A 14,137-nucleotide genomic window follows, 5' to 3' on the forward strand; every position below is an offset into this window, starting at 1 on the left:
CTGTGTTCAGTTCTGGAGACCTCACCTACAAAAAGATATTGACAAAATTGAACGGGTCCAAAGACGGGCTACAAGAATGGTGGAAGGTCTTAAGCATCAAACGTATCAGGAAAGACTTCATGAACTCAATCTGTATAGTCTGGAGGACAGACGGAAAAGGGGGAACATGATCGAAACATTTAAATATGTCTAAGGGTTAAATAAGGTCCAGGAGGGAAGTGTTTTTAATAAGAAAGTGAACACAAGAACAAGGGGACACAATCTGAAGTTAGTTGGGGGAAAGATCAAAAGCAACATGAGGAAATATTATTTTACTGAAAGAGTAGTAGATCCTTGGAACAAACTCCCAGCAGACGTGGTTGGTAAATCCACAGTAACTGAATTTAAACATGCCTGGGATAAACATATATCCATCCTAAGATAAAATACAGGAAATAGTATAAGGGCAGACTAGATGGACCATGAGGTCTTTTTCTGCCGTCAGTCTTCTATGTTTCTATCCTCTCGGTAGGATTCAGAAACGCCTTGCCAATTGTTCTCATAACTTTTCATTGCTTTGGGTCCAGGTTTAACATCAGCCAACTGGAGGAATGGTTGAGAGGGAAGAACTTGCATACGAGTGGGGCCGCCCAGACCCTTGAACCGCTGATCCAGGCAGCGCAGCTCCTGCAGTTGAAAAAGAAAACACCCGAAGATGCCGAGGCCATCTGCTCCTTATGCACATCCCTAACTACACAACAGGTACACATTATTTATTTGATTGATTGATTGATTTTATTTATTCGATTTTTATGCCGCCCTTCTCCTTAGACTCAGGGCGGCTTACAACATGTTAGCAATAGCACTTTTCATTTTCATTTCATGTTATTGGATTTGTATGCCGCCCCTCTCCGTAGACTCGGGGCGGCTAACAACAGTAATAAAAACAACGTGCGACAATCCAATACTAAAGAAGCTAAAAACCCTTATTTTAAAACCAATCATACATACAAACGTACCATACATAAATTGTGGAAGCCGAGGGGGAAAGAATATCTTAATTCCCCCATGCCTGACGACAAAGGTGGGTTTTAAGAAGCTTGTGAAAGGCAAGAAGGGTGGGGGCTATTCTAATCTCTGGGGGGAGTTGGTTCCAGAGGGCCGGGGCCGCCACAGAGAAGGCTCTTCCCCTGGGTCCCGCCAAACAACATTGTTTAGTTGACGGGACCCGGAGAAGGCCAACTCTGTGGGACCTAATTGGTCGCTGGGATTCGTGCGGCAGAAGGCGGTCCCGGAGATAACTTTTAAACAGAGCCAGCCTATTGCCCCCACAATCCAGGTCCTCATTTGACCCACCTTGGAAGGATGGAAGGATGAGTCAACCTTGAGCCGGTGATGAGATTTGAACCGCTGACCTTCAGATCTGCAGTCAGCTTCAGTGGCCTGCAGTACAGCACTTTACCTGCTGCGTCACCCCACTCAAAGCAGCTGATGAAAAGCGGAATATTATTTTATTTATTTTATTTTTTATTAGTGTGACTTATATGCCGCCTAACTCCTGGCGGACTCCATGGGAAAAAAAAACTCCCAACACTAAAAGCAGTAACACAATTATAAAACCTTCATCCATATGGCCGGGATAAGATGGAGCCATTCCCTGGCTCAAGGCCTGCCGGGAAAGCTAAGTTTTTACAGCCTTTTGGAAAGCCAGGAGGGTGGGGATTGTACAGATCTCAGGGGGAAGTTGGTTCCACAGAGCCGGAGCCGCCACAGAGAAGGCCCTCCCACGTGGTCCCGCTAGCTTACATTGTCTGGTTGAAGAAACTCTGAGAATGCCAGGACTTGGGCCCTAACTGGCTGCTGTGAGGGGGCACAATCTGAGATTAGTTGGGGGAAAGAGCAGAAGCAACGTGAGAAAATATTATTTTACTGAAAGAGTAGTAGAATCTTGGAACAAACTTCCAGCAGACGTGGTTGGTAAATCCACAGTAACTGGGATAAACATATATCCATCCTAGGATAAAATACAGGGAATAGTATAAGGGCAGACTAGATGGACCATGAGGTCTTTCTCTGCCCTCAATCTTCTGTGTTTCTATGTTTCTAATTCCACCCATTTCCTACACTTGTTCTTTTGAGAACCTGTGATGCCTGTTTACAAACTAGTGATGTCCTGTTTTGCACCTCCTCTGTAACCCTCCTTTGATCTTTGCTCCTCAGATTGTTAAAATACTAAATCTTTACACTCCCGTGAATGAATTTGAAGAGCGAGTGACAGTAACTTTCATAAGAAACATTCAGGTAAGTTTTCTACTATAAATGGCAGGGAATTTTACATCTTACACACACTTAAAAAGTTGGGTCTAGTTGTCATAATGCATCTTAAACAAGATCTAAATATTGCCCACAAGATCATATGCTGCAACGTTCTGCCTGTCAGCGACTACTTCAGCTTCAACCACAACAACACAAGACCACACAACAGATTTAAACTTAATATTAACCACTCCAAACTTGACCGTAAAAAATATGACTTCAGTAACGGAGTTGTCGAAGCGTGGAACTCATTACCGGACTCCAAACTCCCAACACTTTACCCTTAGATTATCTACGGTTGACCTATCCAGATTCCTAAGAGGTCAGTAAGGGGCGAGTACAAGTGCACTAGAGTGCCTTCCGTCCCCTGTCCTATTGCTCTCCTATATCTCCTATACCTTTCTTCTATTCCTATATCTCTTCTTCTATTCTTTCATTGATATGTTCTATTACTATACCTTCTTTTCTATTATCTCTTAGATATATTTTACTATGAGTATCTCCTCTATAACCTTCATCATGTATTTTACTATGTGTATATAGATATACTGTATAACCACTAAAGCCCTCATTGTGTATTGGACAAAAATAAATAAATAAATAAATAAATAAATACATAAATACATAAATAAATAAATAAATAAATAATAAAGTCTTTGAAGATCTGGCTATTGAAACTTCAGAACTGGAAAAGAAAAAAGGAAGACACAATAAAGAAAGTAACAGTGACTGATGAATTAAACCGGGGGTAAAATATATTAAGAGAGTTGAAAAGATAATTGGAGAGACAGGAAGATACCTTTGAAAGGAAGATAGGGGCCTCGGCAGAAATCCTAGAAGCTAGAAAGCAGAGAGGGTAGAGGTGGGAAAAATAATAACTGAGAGGGATTTTGGAGTCCTAGTGGACAACCATTTAAATATGAGCCAGCCGTGTGCAGCAGCTGCCAAAAAAGCCAACACAGTTCTAAGCTGCATTAACAGAGGGATAGAATCAAGATCATGTGAAGTGTTAATGCCACTTTATAAGGCCTTGGCAAGGCCACACTTGGAATACTGCATTCAGTTTTGGATGCCACAATGCAAAAAGAAGGCTGAGACTCTAGAAAAAGTGCAGAGAAGAGCAACAAAGATTAGGGGACTAGAGCTAAAACATATGAGGAACGGTTGCAGGAACTGGGCATGTATAGTTTTTAGTGAAAAGAAGGGGAGACATGATAGCAGCGTTCCAATATCTCAGGAGATGCCACAAAGAAGGAGTCAACCTATTCTCCAAAAGCACCTGAAGGTAGAACAAGAAGCAATGGGTGGAAACTAAACAAGGAGAGAAGCAACTTAGAACAGAACTAAGGAGAAATTTCCTGAAAGTTAGAACAATTAATCAGTGGTACAATTTACCTCCAGAGATTGTGAATGCTCTAGCACTGGAAGTTTTTAAGATGTTGGACAACCATTTGTCTGAAGTAATATAGGGTTTCCTGCCTAAGCAAGGGGTTGGACTAAAAAATCTCCAAGGTACTTCCAACTCAGTAGTAGTAGTAGTAGTAGTAGTAGTAGTAGTAGTAGTAGTAGTAGTAATTTTCTACTTCAAATGGCAACAATAGTCGGTTTGGAGATTACTTTTATTCTGATTTAATATCTGACTCATTTTAGAGGTTCTAAGAAATGGACTTGCAGTTTTGTTTACATGAGGCCTGTATCTGAACTACAGGTTAACTTGTTCCTATTCTGTCGCATCCTATGCTAAGCCTATTGGGCTCCAAGCATGCTCCACAGTTATTGGTTGCATTTAGTTTCCGATCTTTCCATATGAGGTTGATGTTTTTCAGACCATCTTGAGATGTTTGGCGATAGGTTTTTCTTTGATTTCCCTTTTTTTTCTCCAATCATCCTGCGGTATTTTCTCCAATTGATTGCGGTCTTTGTTGGACGTTGCAAACTTGTGTAGAGCACATGTCCAGCAAAGCACATTTTTTATTTTGTCACTGTTCTGTCGGGCTCTCTGGTAGACTTCTCCCCAAAATTCACAGGTACAAATTTCAGACACACACGTTTGAAAATTCAAAACAATGTTCTTTATAATGAAAATTCACTTAAACTAAGCCCTCTTTTGGTATAGCAAAGAGCACTGGTCTCCAAACAAACTGTTAATTTGTACAAGTCCCTTATCAGTTCTGTGATACTTAGCTTGCAGCTGTGAGGCAATTCACAGTCCTTCTTCTTTCACAAAGTGAAACACACTTTGCTCTGGTTTAGTTTCCAAGCGGGGGGAAAATCAGCACACAAAGGTCGAAGTCAGCAAGGCAGGCAGGAAACACAACGATCAGATAATCCTCCACAATGGCCAAACCCACAGGCTGCTATTTATAGCAGCCTCACTAATTACCACAGCCCCACCAACCACAGGTGGCCTCATTTTCTTTGATAACAATCTCTCAGTTGTTGTTGCCTATGCATCGCTCTCCGCATGTGTGGCTGTATCATTAACTCTTGTTCTGAATCCAAGGAGGAGCTAGATAATTGATCTCCTTCTGAGCTGGGCCAGAGCTAACCACAACAGTCACTACCTCAGACTCTTCGGGAATTACTTATTTGCAGAATTTTCCTCATTTGTCACATTCTGTTAAGGGTAATAAACTGTAGCGAGGTAGGACTGAGTACTGCAGGGAGAACTCCAGATTGAGAAAAGGTAAATGCATGAAGAATCTGTAAAGATTGGTAGGGCATGGAATTAAATTCTGCTTGGGTGTGAACCATTCAGTCACTGAGAATTGAGCAGCTACAAAGTTTAAATTATTATGGTCGCTCTTGCAATCACTTAAATGTCTATGCTGAATTTGGTATTTTTGCTCACCTGTTATATCCTATCCAAGGACCTGGGATGGCAAGTGCTATTTCATGGGGTTAGATTAGATTAGATTTATTGGATTTATATGCCGCCCCTCTCCGCAGACTCGGGGCGGCTCACAATAGTAAAAAACAGTACATAGTGACAAATCCAACGCCCACCAATCCAATTACAATTTTAAGTTGAGAAATTCATAAAACAATCCCAATATATATAAAAAACAAGCACACAATCAATCAGACAGCAAACAACATGGGCAAGGGGGAGATGTTTCAGTTCCCCCATGCCTGACGGCAGAGGTGGGTTTTAAGGAGTTTACGAAAGGCAAGGAGGGTGGGGGTAATCCTAATCTCAGGGGGGAGCTGGTTCCAGAGGGTCAGAGCCACCACAGAGAAGGCTCTTCCCCTGGGTCCCGCCAGACGACATTGTTTAGTCGACGGGACCCGAAGAAGGCCGACTCTGTGGGACCTAACCGGTCGCTGGGATTCGTGCGGCAGAAAGCGGTCCTGAAGATATTCTGGTCCGGTGCCATGAAGGGCTTTATAGGTCATAACCAACACTTTGAATTGTGACCGGAAACTGATCGGCAACCAATGCAGACTGCGGAGTGTTGGAGTAATATGGGCATACTTAGAGAGGCCCATAATTGCTCTCGCAGCTGCATTCTGCACGATCTGAAGTTTATTATTGTATATACAACAATGTGAAATCACAACTGATCCTCCTATTAGTTATTACAATCTTACTTGGTACTCCAGGATAAAACATTGAGAAGCAGCAGCTGATTTGTTCACCTTCACCATATCCAAGGTTAAACTAAAAACAGAGACAAAGCCTGACAGCTGTTGCTATTTAAAAACACTGAACAAATTGCCAGGTTATTTCCTCTGATTTACACAGTATGCCGGGTGGAGCCGTGGTCAATTCTAGTTATGATCTTCTATTGCTGTTCTTGTGGGAAGATACTACAGCTACATCAGGAGTGTCCAACAATTAAGACCTGTGGACTTCAACTCCCAGAATTCCCCCAACCAGCCATGCTGGCTAAGGAATTCTGGCAGTTGAAGTCCACAGGTCTTAAAGTTGCCAGGATTGTACGCCTCTGAGTTAGATAGTGCCAGTAGTGACTGCTAGTTTCCAAACAAACAACCTGTTAGTACTATGTGCATACCGTATTTGTCAGAGTATAAGACGCACCCGAGTAGAACACACACCTTAGTTTTGGGGGAGGGAAATTATTTGGAGAGAGTAACATTGAAAGAGCTTGCAAGCCAGTAAGAGCTGGGGAACATCATTAGCACCTGGAAAGAAACATTCAGAGCAAGTAGAGCAATGGAAAAAAACCCCATTCATAGCAAATAGAGCAATGGGGGGCAAAGGGTTTGGAAAACATTCTTCGCAGAGAGTAACAATGAAAGAGCTTGCAAGCGGGGAAGAGCTGGGAAGATTGTTAGCACCTGGTTAGGGCTGGAAAGAAAGCTACATTCAGAGTACAAGACACACCCAAATTATCAGCCTCTTTTAGGGAGAAAAAAAAGGTATGTCTTATACTCCAAAAAATACAGTAACTAGTTGGGTTTGGCAATATATAACCCAAACCAACAATGTCTGCTTACATGTAATAGAACATGATTGCTTTAAGAGCTAGTGTTACAGATTGCCATAAGAGGGAGCCAGAAGGGTGATTCCCTCTATCGGCTATTCCTTGCTATTTTTGGTTTGTCTGTGTGACTGCTGTATTTAAAACTGTGTGTTCAAATGCTGGTTTAATGTATTTATAAGCTGAACAAGTAAGGCTTATAGTATTGTATATGTATTGAGAGCTATTGACTGATGTAATTGTGTATGGCTAGGATTGTTCTTGATTGAGATATTTACCAAAGGAAATACTGTAGTACAGTGATACCTTGTCTTACAAACTTAATTGGTTCTGGGACGAGGTTCTTAAGGTGAAAAGTTTGTAAGATGAAACAATGTTTCCCATAGGAATCAATGGAAAAGCGATTAATGCGTGCAAGCCCAAAATTCACCCCTTTTGCCAGCCGAAGCGCCCGTTTTTGCGCTGCTGGGATTCCCCTGAGGCTCCCCTCCATGGGAAACCCCACCTCCGGACTTCCGTTGCCAGCAAAGTGCTCATTTTTGCAATGCTGGGATTCCCCTGCTGGGATTTCCCTACAGCATCGCAAAAACATGGAAGTCCGGAGGTGGGATTTCCCATGGAGGGGAGCCTCAGGGGAATCCCAGCAGTGCAAAAACAGGTGCTTCGCTGGCAACGGAAGTCCGGAGGCGGGGCATCCCAGTGGCGGGGGTGGGTTTGTAAGGTGAAAATAGTTTGTAAGAAGAGGCAAAAAAATCTTAAACCCCGGGTTTGTATCTTGAAAAGTTTGTATGACGAGGCGTTTGTAAGACGAGGTATCACTGTATTTTATACACATATTGTACCTGGATTATATTACTGAATTATTACTAGTATCTCTAGGCTATCAGCTGGTTATCTGCAAAACTTCCATGTTTCCTCTGTGTATGTGTATCTTTGACTACTAAGATATTACTCTGCACTCTCCTCACTCCTTAACACATTTATTTATTTATTTATTTATTTATTTATTTATTGAGTGATTGATTGATTGATTGATTGATTGATTGATTGTTAGAGTTGAAAGGGACCATGTAGGTCATCAAGTCCAACCCCCTGCCTGAGCAGGAATCCTAAAGCACCCCAGCCAAGTGGCAGTCCAATCTCCTCTTGAAAGTGTCTAGAGTTGGGGAGTTCACAACGTCCACAGGCAGGTTGTTCCACTGGTTGATCGCTCTGACCGTCAGGAAGTTCTTCCTTACTTCTAGGTTGAATCTCTCCTTGGTCAGCTTCCAGCCGTTGTTCCTCGTCCGGCCCTCTGGTGCTCTGGAGAATAGAGTGGCCCCCTCCTCTCTGTGGCAACCTCTCATATACCTGTATACAGCTATCATGTCCCCTCTCACTCTCCTTTTCTCTAGGCTATCCATGCCCAGTTCCCGCAATTTCTCTTCGTAAGTCTTGGTTTCAAGTCCCCTAATCATTTTGGTTGCTCTTTTCTGCACCTTCTCCAGAGTTTCTATGTCTCTTTTGAAGTGTGGTGACCGGAACTTAACACAATCCAATACTGTAGTGCAGAACTGTTAATTAGTTGCCAGAACAAAGCTTGGCTTATAAAATAAGAATCAATTGATGTCTTACCTTCCTAAAACTCAGACAGATGAGTCCTACTCTAGAGAAACTCAAGACTCAGCTGTGAGGGCAAAGTTGTGGTTTAAAACAACCACCTATCTGATTTTCTTTGCTCATAATTTTCTTCTGGTTCCTTCTAGGCACAATTGCAAGAGCGAAATGATCCTCCCCAGCTGCTGCTAGACTTCAAATTCATGTTTCCAGTTTTGTTCCCATTCAATCCTTCGTCTCTGACCATGGACTCGATCCACATCCCAGCTTCCCTCAACTTGGATTTCCTTAACCGAGTTTGAAGATACAATATATTTTTTTTTCCAGCCCAATTTCTCCAAAGCTGAGGGAGAGGGCGGGAAACCGAAAAAAGTAGGAACTCTTCAGATATGGACCAAATAATGGTGAAAGAACTAGTAGAGGCCAATTAATCTGTGCTAAATTGTTCAGCATTAAAATATAATAATACTTTGGTTAGATGCTTTTTGGTTTGTACGAGGGATTTGGGGGGGGGGAGGCCTTGCAGTTGATGCTTGAAACACAAGGGGTTGAATTATTTGACGCCATGTTAAAATATTTTCTCCCACTTCCATTAAGGTGAACACACTGGCTAAGCAGGATATAAGTTTTGAATTTGATTTGTGAATCAGGTTTCTCAAGGACTTTTGTGTTACAAGGACACAAAAGAAACCCAGATTGCCACCCATGTTCTGCTTGTCTATGGTGGTAGAGCAGGCGTCACCACTGTGGCAACTTTAAGACCCGTGGACTTCAACTCCTAGAACTTATGACAGAGGTCTTCAAACTTGGCAACTTTAAGACTTGTGGACTTCAACTCCCAGAATTCTCCTGGGAATTAAAATCCACAAGTCTTAAAGTTGCTAAGTTTGGGAACCCTTGAATTATGAGAATTGAAGTCCACAAGTTTTAAATTGAAGTCCACAAGCTAAAACTCCCTGTGATAGATTGATAGATCGATTGCTTTAATCTTCAGTTTTTCATTTTCAAAAAAGTTGCTTTAGCTTAATTTTTTTTAAAGTGATGCAGCTCATATAGATGTGACTGGAGGTGGGGAGAGCATTATTTGCAATTTGTACTAAGTCTGGGGGAATGCCACTTTGCACATGAAGCAAGTTAAAGCTTTGGGAAGATGTATAAAATATTGTTTTAAAAAAGACAATGCGGCAGTACATGCCTAAGAAAGCAGGCCAAACGTCAATCACACCATTGTGGCTGCCATTCTGACTTTTGTTTACCCTACGCTGTAAATACCAGATCCACCTTTAACCCATCAGGTGCCTGTTGATAATGTTTCTGTATCTATCACTAAGAATGTAAAGCGGTGGAACCATAAACCTCTTATGTTTGCTTCATGCCAAATTATAATTTCACTGTGAACTGCTACGGATTCATTTAGTCCCGTGACTGACAGGGGCCTAACTTTGATTTACTGAAGAACTGTACTGGGGGAGCTGGTTCCAGAGGGTCGGGGCCGCCACAGAGAAGGGTCTTCCCCTGGGGCCCGCCAGACGACATTGTTTAGTCGAAGGGGACCCGGAGAAGGCCCACTCTGTGGGACCGAGGCATACCCATGACAGCTCTCGCGCCTGCATTCTGGACTATTTGCAATCTCCGAACACTCTTAAAGGGTAGCCCCATGTAGAGCGCATTGCAATAATCGAGAAAGGAGGTGATGAGAGTGACTGTGCATAGAGCATGCTGGTCCAAATAGGTCCGCAACTGATGAAACCGACGAACCTGGGCAAAGGTCCCCCCGGCCAGACCTGTGAGATGGTGATCAAGGCTCAGCTGTGGGTCCAGGAGGATACCCAAGTTGCAGACCCTATCTGAGGGGGACAGTGTTTCCCCCCTGTTCTGTCTGGGTCACTCCGGAAGCCAATACCAACCCAAAAAGAGAAGCCAAACACACCGATAAAAGGCAAAGGCAGTTTATAAAATTCAAGAAAAAACACAGGTAACAAAAAATGTCCTTACAAACAGGAAAACGCTGTATCTTCAGATATATCCACGAAGGCAAAAGTCCATGCAGCAATACAGGATTCTTGCTGCCAAGACGAGGCTGTAGATAGCAGACCTACACCTCCCACGGGTCTTCCAAACTGCTGGGCCACAAGCCAGGAACAGAGACCCCGAGAACAAAGCAGGACACCATAACTCCAATTGATAACACTCCACATGGCTTCAAGGGCTTGCCTGCCTTTTAAATCCTGCTAAGGAGGACCACACCCAAGCCCAGCTGTTCCTAATTCAGTGCTGATAATACTTCTTTAATTGCTCCTTTCTTTGATCTGAACATCTCTGTCGCATGTCAGTGACGGCTTGTGCGTCATCACCTAATGACTCCAAGCTACTGGCTGGGGAGAGCCCCCCCCCCCCCCCCGGGGCTCTCATGCTGTTCTCCTTCATCCCATTCCTGACTTTCCTCTCCCCCGTCCGACTGTTCAGCCCCCTCCTCTTCGCTGTCCTCCTCCTCCGGGCATGGAGCCAGCAGAGACACAGCTGGTCCCTGAGCAGCCTCAGGCTGAATCACAACACCCCCCCACCAGAACAATTGCACTTAACTAGATAAACCCAGTAGGATTACAAGCGGGGGGAAAGAAATGTGATTGAATGACCTTTTTTGTACTGTGCCGATGAGCTTGGTATTCTTCACTCTTCAAGCTTGGCAGTTCAATATTGGACCAGGAAGCTTTTAACAAGATGAGCCCCATTCTTTTTGAAATAATTGTGTTAGTATAAATCAAGCACCCAACACAAAAGGTATGCCTCCACTAATGGTTCAACCATAAGACATTCTAATCTGAATTGGAATGTAAGTATAGAACTTGACCATTTTTAACTGATAATTTATTTATTTATTAGATTTGTATGCCACCCCTTTCCGAAGACTCGGGGCGGCTAACAACAATAAAAAAGACAATGTAACAAATCTAATATTAAAAAATAATCTAAAAAACCCCAATTTAAGAGACCAATCATACAAACAAGCATACCATGTATAAATTCTATAAGCCTAGGGGGAAGGGAAAAAATTTCAATTCCCCCATGCCTGACGACAGAAGTGGGTTTTAAGGAGCTTGCGAAAGGCAAGGAGGGTGGTGGCAGTCCTAATCTCCAGAGGGAGTTGATTCCAGAGGGTCAGGGCCGCCACAGAGAAGGCTCTTCTCATGGGTCCCGCCAAATGACATTGTTTAGTCGACGGGACCCGGAGAAGGCCAACTCTGCGGGACCTAACCGGTCGCTGGGATTTGTGCAGCAGAAGGCGGTCCGAGAGATATTCTGGTCCGATGCCATGAAGGGCTTTATAGATCATAACCAACACTTTGAACTGTGACCGGAAATTGATCGGCAACCAATGCAGACTGCGGAGTGTTGGTGTAATATGGGCATACTTTGGGAAGCCCATGATTGCTCTCGCAGCTGCATTCTGCACGATCTGAAGTTTCCGAACACTTTTCAAAGGTAGCCCTATGTAGAGAGCATTACAGTAGTCGAGCCTCGAGGTGATGAGGGCATGAGTGACTGTGAGCAGTGAGTCCTGGACATCCAATGTCTAAAAGGCCAGCATTTTGTGCATTTGGCTTGTGGGATTGAATATCTGAATGCCGTAATGCACAGATGGATGCAAACGGAAGCATCTGCTCTCTAGCTTCTCTTAAATGCTTACAGTGCTGCTCTGAAGCTTCAGCACCTGAATATGGCTATCTGTCATTAAGTTTGGTAACTAGGGAACCGTTTCTTCGCAATGCTAAATTCATGAAGCAATTGCAACCATGTGGCAAAATGATAGCTGCGGGCACACAGCTCCCACATAATTCTGCAAATTGCGTTGGTTTTTCCCCTACTTGGTCCCTGCGGAAAAATTCATGCTACCTTTCCTGGTTTTTTAGTTTTACTCGACGACACTTTATGCAATATGAAGTTTCTCTATTATTTAAACTTCAATGCAAAGGAAAAAAGTTTTGAGGCAACATCTGCTTATTTCTCTTGTGGTTCTCAGCATTAGTACAAATACGAGGGGTTCCCCCCCCTCAAATTAGATATACAGTGTTCCCTCGATTTTCGCGGGTTCGAACTTCGCAAAAAGTCTATGCCGTGGTTTTTCAAAAATATTAATTAAAAAATACTTCGCGGGGTTTTTTCCCTATACCACGGTTTTTCCCACCCGATGACGTCATATGTAATCGCCCAACTTTGTCTGCTTTTAATAAATATTTTTTTAATAAACTTTAATAAATAAACATGGTGAGTAATAATCTAAATGGTTGCTAAGGGAATGGAAAATTGCAATTTAGGGGTTTAAAGTGTTAAGGGAAGGTTTGTGATACTGTTCATAGCCAAAAATAGTGTATTTACTTCCGCATCTCTACTTCGCGGAAATTCGACTTTCGCGGGCGGTCTCGGAACGCATCCCCTACGAAAAGCGAGGGAACACTGTAAATTGGTACTTTGGCAGACCTCTCAGGGGTCCTAAACATGGAACAAAAAACAAAGATTGTTGCCTCTAATACAGTTCTTAACTTGGGGGTCGGGACCCCTTTGCGGGCTGAATGACCGTTTCACAGGGGTCGCCTAAGACCATGAGAAAAGACAAATTTCCCATGCTGTTAGGAACTAAAATTTCCATTCTGGCGCCTTCGAACATATTTTTACAATTCGACCAATCGGGCATTTACAAAGGGAGTGTCGCTCTAACCTTCCTGCCAATCAGCTTAAAGCTCTGTTGGGAGAATTAGCGCTAGACTTATGGTTGGGAGTCACCTCAACATGAGGAACTGTATTAAGGGGTCGCGACATTAGCAAGGTTGAGAACCAATGCTCTAACAGAACGAATCCCCTATTTACTGTCCTTTTTTCTTTAAGTACCACTTTCCAGAGTAATATATGAAGTAGGCATTGGATTTTCTAAAGAAATGTATATCGTAATTCCTGTGTATTCCTTATAAATTCTCTAGGTTTACTCACCATCAGTAAAATAATGTAAAAGTGAGGCACTTTATTGAAAAGTAAGTCAAGCTAGTGGTAGTCAACACTGCAACGTAATTTTTCACTTGTTGTGGCCAGTTTACTCCTGCTCTTTGGACCTTTTCTCTCCCACAAAATATAGGTATGAAAAGGGGGTACTTTGCCAACTTTTAAAAATATACATGTAAACAATTATTTCCAAATTTTCCAGTATCCTGTGGAGTTAAACTGGGCAAATGGAAGTATTATGTTGTCATTTGGCAAGGTCTTAATTTCTGTATAAACTGTATATGTTTAAAAAAATCCTCAAAAGTTGCAATGCTTTTAAATACGTTGGTGTATTTAATTCTTATCAGGCAGACTAAAGATGCAGAATAAGATGCTAAACCTCCTACAGAATCTTAGAAAATGTATTTTAAAAATGTGACTAAAGCTCTACCTAATGGTAATATTTCTCTGCAGGACTGCAAGAAAATTTAATTTATATTGTGTATATAATATCTGTACATTTTTAAAATATGTTAGTATAACAGATAGAAACTGAATATTTGCAATTAACTGCAAACTTGGATTTACAGTACTGAAGGAACTTTTGTTTAAATAACTAATATCTGTAACTTTTGTGATCTGTTTTTAAGATAACTTTTAAGTTTTCTTTTTAAGAAGCCAATTCACTGGCAGTGCTATGCACAAATATGCTTTCTCTGTCTCTAATGCACCATTAATTTGATTTTAAAATATTTTAGCACAGATCAAGATTATGTCATTTATTTCATCTTTTTATTGTTTTTGACAGAATTATTTCCTTCGGCATG

General features: G+C 42.2%; 1 protein-coding gene across 5 annotated transcripts in view; it reads left to right on the plus strand.

Annotated features, from left to right (window-relative positions):
* Positions 1-8,813, plus strand: part of MYO5B (myosin VB) — a 345,830-nt gene extending 337,017 nt beyond the window's left edge. For all 5 annotated transcript variants that reach the window (XM_070743570.1, XM_070743569.1, XM_070743567.1 and 2 more), the window contains 3 exons: positions 567-741; positions 2,200-2,280; positions 8,486-8,813. In XM_070743570.1, coding sequence (XP_070599671.1) covers positions 567-741; positions 2,200-2,280; positions 8,486-8,638 — 409 coding nt within the window. In that variant the 3' untranslated portion in view covers positions 8,639-8,813. The remainder of the gene's footprint in view (positions 1-566; positions 742-2,199; positions 2,281-8,485) is intronic.
* Positions 8,814-14,137: the final 5,324 nt, after the last annotated feature.

The sequence above is a fragment of the Erythrolamprus reginae genome, chromosome 2 (genome assembly GCF_031021105.1).
Source record: "Erythrolamprus reginae isolate rEryReg1 chromosome 2, rEryReg1.hap1, whole genome shotgun sequence".
NCBI lineage: Eukaryota > Metazoa > Chordata > Lepidosauria > Squamata > Dipsadidae > Erythrolamprus > Erythrolamprus reginae.